This window comes from Hypanus sabinus, chromosome 29, assembly GCF_030144855.1.
Source record: "Hypanus sabinus isolate sHypSab1 chromosome 29, sHypSab1.hap1, whole genome shotgun sequence".
In the NCBI taxonomy this organism is placed as follows: Eukaryota; Metazoa; Chordata; class Chondrichthyes; order Myliobatiformes; family Dasyatidae; genus Hypanus; species Hypanus sabinus.
This window is the reverse complement of record NC_082734.1, coordinates 7,123,745-7,130,732: the sequence shown is the minus strand read 5'-3', so window position 1 is coordinate 7,130,732 and position 6,988 is coordinate 7,123,745. Positions and strand designations below refer to the sequence as shown.

The following is a 6,988-nucleotide window of genomic DNA, read 5'->3' as shown; positions in this document are numbered from 1 at the left end:
TTTAAAAACTAAAAAGAGAAAATTTGCAGATGCTGTAAATCCAAGCAACACACAAAAAATGCCGGCCAGGCAGCATCTAGGGAAAAGAGTATAGTTGATGTTTTGGGCTGAGACCCTTCATCTGTCCTGTATAGATTCTGCCTGCCCTGCTGAGTTCCTCCAGCATTTTGTGTGCACTAGTATTTAAAAATTCTAAGCAAGATGTAGCATCTAACAGCTACACAAGTGCACTTGACTGATGCTAGTTAGGAACTGTTAAGCAAGTCTCCAGCCCCAATTAAACAGCATAGTGTCCCAAATAAATGAAGGGAATCCTGGCTATTTTCTTGATTAGTTTTTGTTCTTTAAGAGTTGTCCCAAATAAGTGGCTGTCCTGATTAACTGATGGCGCAATTAGCTGGAATCCACCGTAGCTGGAAATCAAGGGAAGTTTTAAATTGGAGAAATAGGTAGGGCAGAGAGCAGAGGGACTGTTGGTTATTGAGCTGAGACCAAATATAAGTTGATTGACCTTGGAATTAGTCATGCTGAGAGTCTTCAGTTTAGTTGTTTGGAAGCACATAAATCATGTAAAATAATGGAAATGAGAAAAAGGATCTTTGAGCTGTAGAACACAGCAACTGCTGTAAACTCAAATAAAGAGAATGTTGGGTATACCCAGCAAGTCAAGCAGCATCTGTGGAGAGAGAAACTGAAAAGCTGATTATCTGAAGCTGTCGTGCCCCTAATTTAATGGACTACCAATCCATGTAACGAACAAGAAAAAATATTTTCCTCCTACGATGTCTGAAATCAACAGCAAATTATATCTGTCATCAGGCACTGTGTCTGAACTTCTAATCGGTCGCAGGACCAGGTTCATTCCCGCCCACCGAAGGGCAACCCACGCCGCAATTGGATAGAAATGACAAAGCCGACCCGAGGGTGGGTTCTGATTGGCCAACGATTAGGTCAGTCATCTTGACGGCGCCCCGGGCTCCCACTGACAGGGAGAAGCGGCGGCGGTCGGCCGGCGGCATCATGTCGGAGCAGCCGATCTCGGAGGCCGAGTGCGCGGTGTCGGAGCAGAGGTTGCAGATGGCGGCCGCCGCTCTGCTGCAGCACAGCGCCCAGGCGCAGGCCCGCCTGCACTTGATGTGGCAGCGGCCGGAGGATCATCAGCAGCAGGAGCAGCTGGGTGGGAAGATGGGCGTCAGCCGCTTGAGGCGGCAGTTCAAGGCGCACCGTCGGGGCAGCCCCCTGGGCAAGGAGGCGCACGGTGAGTGCGGGCGGGCGGGCACGCGCATGAAGGAAACGCGCCCCGGAAGGGCGCGAGCGGGGACGCGCGCTCCCTTCGCTTGTCAAAAGCCTGTGGTTGTGACTGTGTCCCCCTCACCCGTTCACCAAAACACCAACACAGACATATACACATACTCACACACATACATGTACTCGCATACACACATACATGTACACACAGACAGACAGACACAGACACACCCTCACGGACACACACGCCACACACATATACACATACTCACACACATACATGTACACACACAGACACAGACACACCCTCACAGACACACACACACTCAGACACATTCACACACTCTCAGACATATACACATACTCACACACATACATGTACACACACACACACACACACACACACACACACACAGCATACACAGACTGACACATACACACATATACCCATACTCACACACATACATGTATACACACACACACACATTGCTGGAGGAACTCAGCAGGCCAAGCAGCACCTATTATATTGATTAGGTCACTGTATTGAACCCCCCCCCCCCCAATGAGAGACAACACCAGGGAAATTGCAAGGTCTGATCTTGCCACTGAAGCCTCTCACTGTATTAACTCCTGAAAGTTGCTCACGGTCACAAAACATTTTGGTGTTCTTGTGAACAACACACACAAAATGCTGGTGGAACACAGCAGGCCAGGCAGCATCTATGAGGAGAAGCACTGTTGACGTTTTGGGCCGAGACCCTTCGTCAGTGCCCTTTGTTAGTTGACAGTGCTTCTCCTTATAGATGCTGAATTTCCAGCATCTGCAGATTTCCTTGTGTTTGCTCTTGATGTTCTTGTGTCCAGCTAGAATCATTGTACTGTCATCCTGTTGTCGTTGCTTGTGTTGTTCCGCTGAATGTGGTTGGCATGCTTTATTGGCGCCGGAATGTGATGTGATACTTGCCAGCTGCCCCCAGCACATTTTTAGCTTGCCGTCTTCTGCTTGGGCCCTCAGTTCGCAGTGGAATGTAGGCCGTCAATGATCTTCCATCTCCATCATCCTCAGTTGTGAACCAGGTATTGTCGGCTGTGCAGGATCCTGATGACTTTCCCTGCGCTGCATCTGGTGCTCAGCCGATGATGAGCCTCTTTTGACAAAGTCGATGGAATTCATCAATATTTTTGTAATCCATCGTATTCACTGTACAGGAGATTGGTCTATACAGCTTCACCAGAGCCTGGTTGGCTAGCTTTACCCGTTCCCCCTCTCACGACGGGGATGTAGGGTTAGATGTTTAGAGGTATCTTTAGGTTGTACTGGTAGTTAATGTTGCGTTTCACAGTACATTTCGATGTACCTGTGATAAATAAATGAACCTGAATCTGTGGTGGGGAATAGGCAGTCGATGTTTTGGGTCTGAAATATCAGCTGTTTATTCCCCACCATAAATGCTGCCTGCTTTGATTTCCTCCAGCGCTTGATGTGCGTTGCTCAAGATTTCCAGCATTTGCAGAATCTTTTTGTATCTGTGCTCAGTGGCAGCAATTCCTAATTGAGTGAGGTGGTTAGTGGGTTTGATTCCTGCAGGAAAGTTCCCCACATCCTTTTGCATCCAGGAATTGTTGTGAATGAATGGATCAATAGAGGGTCCACTGCATTCCCAGTGAAGGGATCTCATTATGGACCTGAATAGCCTATCCCAGGCAAAAAAAATACTCCACACAACAGCAATTGGGGCTTCTGTGCACCATGGACAGTCCCCACGTTGTGACAGGGAACTGCTTTGTACGTTGGAAATGAACAAAAAGATAATGTGTGGTAGAACAGCTGTGACAGGCAAGCAATCAGGCAGGGAGGGGAGGGAAGAGCTCTGCCAACTGACGTTACTGCCTCAGTGACTACTCAGCGCTCCCAGTTCGATGGTCGCAGCTTGGAGTTGATGGGGAGAGAAAGTATGTGGAAATGCCCCATTTCCCACCTGGCAGAAGTAGCCTGAAATTCCACAGCAGCCAGCAAATCCACCTTCATTCAACATGCCAGTCCCCCAAACGCTCGTTCGTATGTACGGGATGCTCGTAAAATCAGGTGTTTGTAACCCAGGGAGGCCCTGTACTGAGACGCTGATGGCTTTTGGATTGAATGTTTAATGTTATGAGCTGATAGGATGTGCAAAAAAAGTCTTGTGTTTTAAAGATTAGCTTTTAAAAAAAATTATTACATTCTTTGAAAGATACGCAGAAATGTATTATTATGCGGCAGCAACCAATACAGTTGGACGATTATGCTAAGGCAGTCTGGAAGTGTTGCCACGCTTCCAGTGCTGACATGCATGTCAACAATTTTACTAACTCTAACCTGTACATGTCGTGGTTTCTTGTGCCCCACAAATGACTAGGAGACGCAGAAGATTCTTCAAGAAGGGTTAAACTTTAATTTGCAAATCAAAGCTGAGACAGTCATTGAGCTAGTCACTGATTGCCCACCGATCCTTGGACATAGCATGTTTTATAGCAATCTCCTGGTATCGTTGCATTAGCATATGCAACCGGTCTATAGTTGCGTATCACATGTACATCCGCCACTATTGTTTCTACCCATTGACTTAATCATGTTCTAATCTACATCTCTTAGCTACCTCTCATTAACACACCATTGTCTTCTACATTCCTAAGATTTCATTCTCTAGCAAATAGCAAGTTGCAACTTTTATACTCCAATATATCCCCCCCTTTGAGACCCAGAGGGTTTCACACAGAGAAAAAAGACTAGGAGTCTGCGCACAAAAGCCCCAGTAAACTCAAGCACTTATTCCCAAATCTCAGGTTAAACTATAATTTTCTGCGCCAAGACCTCAAAGTATTCTCTCCCTGTTACCCTGGGCCGCTGAGCCAAAAACCTGTCCCTCTGTTCCTGAGACAGGGAAAAAGACTCAGAAGCCCTTACAATTTACTCCTACACTGTCGTTTTGCTCTTGTTTATCCTGCAGGTGTTGTAGGCTGTAACGATACATTTTCGGTGTTTCTTTCTCCACTAATTGCCATGAGCATTGGAAATTGTTTGGTTGCAGCACGCACTACAAGAGATTTGAGAAAGGAAGAAAACAGCACAGCACAAGCGCACAGCTCAACAATATAATACTGACAGTTATTGCTATTTTAGTCAGCCATGCTCCCCATCCTCCGAGTCTACTTTCTAACCAATCAAAGAACTGATGTTCAAATCCTGCATTCTGTTTGACCTCCGTCCGCAGATTCTTTAATTTATTCATTGCTCTGGTGAAAGACCCTTCTGGGCTAGTATTGTTCGGTATGAAAGTGCAGCATTGTTCTCACACACATTACACACACACACCCTTCTTCTGCCAAAAGCCAATCGAGTACCTGTCTTTTGCCACACCATCCTGTTAGTTGCATCCAGCTGTTGCCCAAAGGCCTCCAGTGCATCTTCGGTGTAGTTGATGAATCTCTGCTGATTGTAGTATATATAGTTTATCCATTCAACATTTTTGCTTACCCCTATAACAGGTATGATAGCTTCCCAGCCTGCAGCAATCTCATTCGGTGTCAGGCATGTCATTCGATTAGTTTGCATGCGGTAACTCATCAATGCTAACGGTAAAGCATCGACCCAATTAAGTTTAGTGTCTGCACAGATTTTGTTTAGTTTGGCTTTCAGGGTTCCATTAATTCTCTCTACCATGCCCTGCGACTGAGGGTGGTACACACATCTAAATCTTTGCTTTATCCTCGGTGCCTGTAGTACTACTTTGACCACTTTCTGGATAAAAGCTGAACCATTGTCTGAGCTAACTTCTGTAGGTATTCCAAACCTTGGGATCACTTCATTTGTCAGAAATTTTACCGTCTTTGCCCCTTGATCTCTTGAAGGTACCGCCTCCACCCATCTGCTAAATCGATCAATTACTACCAGCATGTATCTTTTCCCTCTCACTGTCTTTATCATGTCTACGTGATCGATCACTAGATGTTTAAATGGGCCTTCTAAATGGGCAACTATAGACCGATTGGATATGCTAATGCAACTAAAACAGGAGATTGCTATAAAACATGCTATGTCCAAGGATCGGTGGGCAATCAGCGACTAGCTCACTGACTGTCTCAGCTTTGATTTGCAAATTAAAGTTTAATACTTCTTGAAGAATCTTCTGCGTCTCCTGGTCGTTTGTGGGGCACAAGAAACCACGACGCTATATAAAAAAAAGTTACATGGGACCTGTGTTCTGCATCTCTTGACAAGGGCAGCTGAGCCCTGGTTAAACTTCTGAATGGGGATGCCAGAAGGAAAAAGATTTGTCAGAAGGCATGATGATTGGCTGTTGACCTGAAACACTATCTTTGTTCCTCTCTTCAGTGTGAGCTGCAGATCATTTCCAGTATTTTCTGTTTTTATATCAGCCTTCTTGGAGCTGACGATACTAGAAGGGTCTTAAAAGAAAGTAGTTCACAGTTTAACCAAAAACTGTTGTCAGTCACAAGACTTATTATTTGTTGCATGTTCCTAATATAGTGGATTCCAGTTAATTGGTACATATTGGGATCAGTAGCCCAATAACTTGGATGCCCTAATTAATGGAAATTTCATAGAGGTAGTTTAAAAGGAACATTAAAAAAGACAAACTGTTTAACTGAGTAACAAATTATGTACTTAAATGAAATACAGAACAAATTAAAACACTGGAGTACTATAAAACTATATTAGTTCTTAATAATTATCAGCAGAGGAATTCATCCAGTGTCATGTTCATTTCATTGATTGTGTAAATGATCAAAATCAGCACAGATACCTATTACAGATAATGGACTGCCTTCAAATCTTCACTGTTATTGTAACATTCAAGATGATTGTTGATACCATCAAGTTCTTCATTGTTCCTAACTTGTTGAAGTAGTGAAGTCATTTCATTTTCACTCCCGGCCTTTTCTAGCAACTCCAAGCCTGATTGCTTGAGACCGCAATGAGCAAAATACTTCTGAATTGTCTTACTGCTTACTTATTTATCACTGCTTTTTGAACACAAACACACGCAACTGTTTGCTCTAAGCATGGTGTGTCTAACAGCCCTACAAATGCTCCTCTTCTTTGGTTGTCTATCGAAATCCGATGATGACGTCCACTCCTTTAACAGTGAGATCTTTGATGACTATGCAGTCCTATCCTGGACCCACAAGCTCTATTGCAGGTGGGAAATGTATATGTAGTAGGGGTGGCCACCAAGACTGCATTTCTTTTGGCTCTCTTCTGCTGTCTTCTGGTAGTTCTTTCCATCTCCAGAATACGAACCCCATCCCTACACAGCTGTCGCCAAGTGGTACGGTCAGCAGCAACATCCTCCAGGTCCTCAGGCCTGATCTTGCACTTCCTTAAAGCATTCTTCATCTAATCCTTACGGCGCTTCTTCAGTCCTCCAGCTGAGCATGGACCGTCAACATGGGGGCATCCTTATCCCGTGCCCCTGCCACTGAAGGTGACTCTGGGTGATCCTGGCCTCAATACTTCTGCAGTTTACTTGTAAATACTTTACAAGTATTTCAGTGTGAGGCACCCACTCACGTCAGGTAATTCCCAGGATGCGCTGAAGGCAGCTTATGTGGAAGTGCTCCAAGGACTTGTTGTGACAGCTGTAGGTTACCCAAGCTTCACAGCTATAAAGGAGGGTGGTGACACAGATCACTTGGTATACAACAACCTTTGTGGAGGAATGAAGCCTCCTGTTCTGAA

General features: G+C 45.0%; 1 protein-coding gene across 4 annotated transcripts in view; it reads left to right on the top strand.

Annotated features, from left to right (window-relative positions):
• The first annotated feature begins 691 nt into the window (after window positions 1-691).
• The window catches only part of LOC132382932 (ankyrin repeat domain-containing protein 54-like), a 36,387-nt gene continuing 30,090 nt past the window's right edge, over window positions 692-6,988 (top strand). The window contains exon 1 of one of the 4 annotated variants that reach the window (XM_059953526.1): window positions 692-1,258. In XM_059953526.1, coding sequence (XP_059809509.1) covers window positions 1,021-1,258 — 238 coding nt within the window. In that variant the 5' untranslated portion in view covers window positions 692-1,020. The remainder of the gene's footprint in view (window positions 1,259-6,988) is intronic. The other 3 variants (XM_059953527.1, XM_059953528.1, XM_059953529.1) reach the window with 3 other exon arrangements.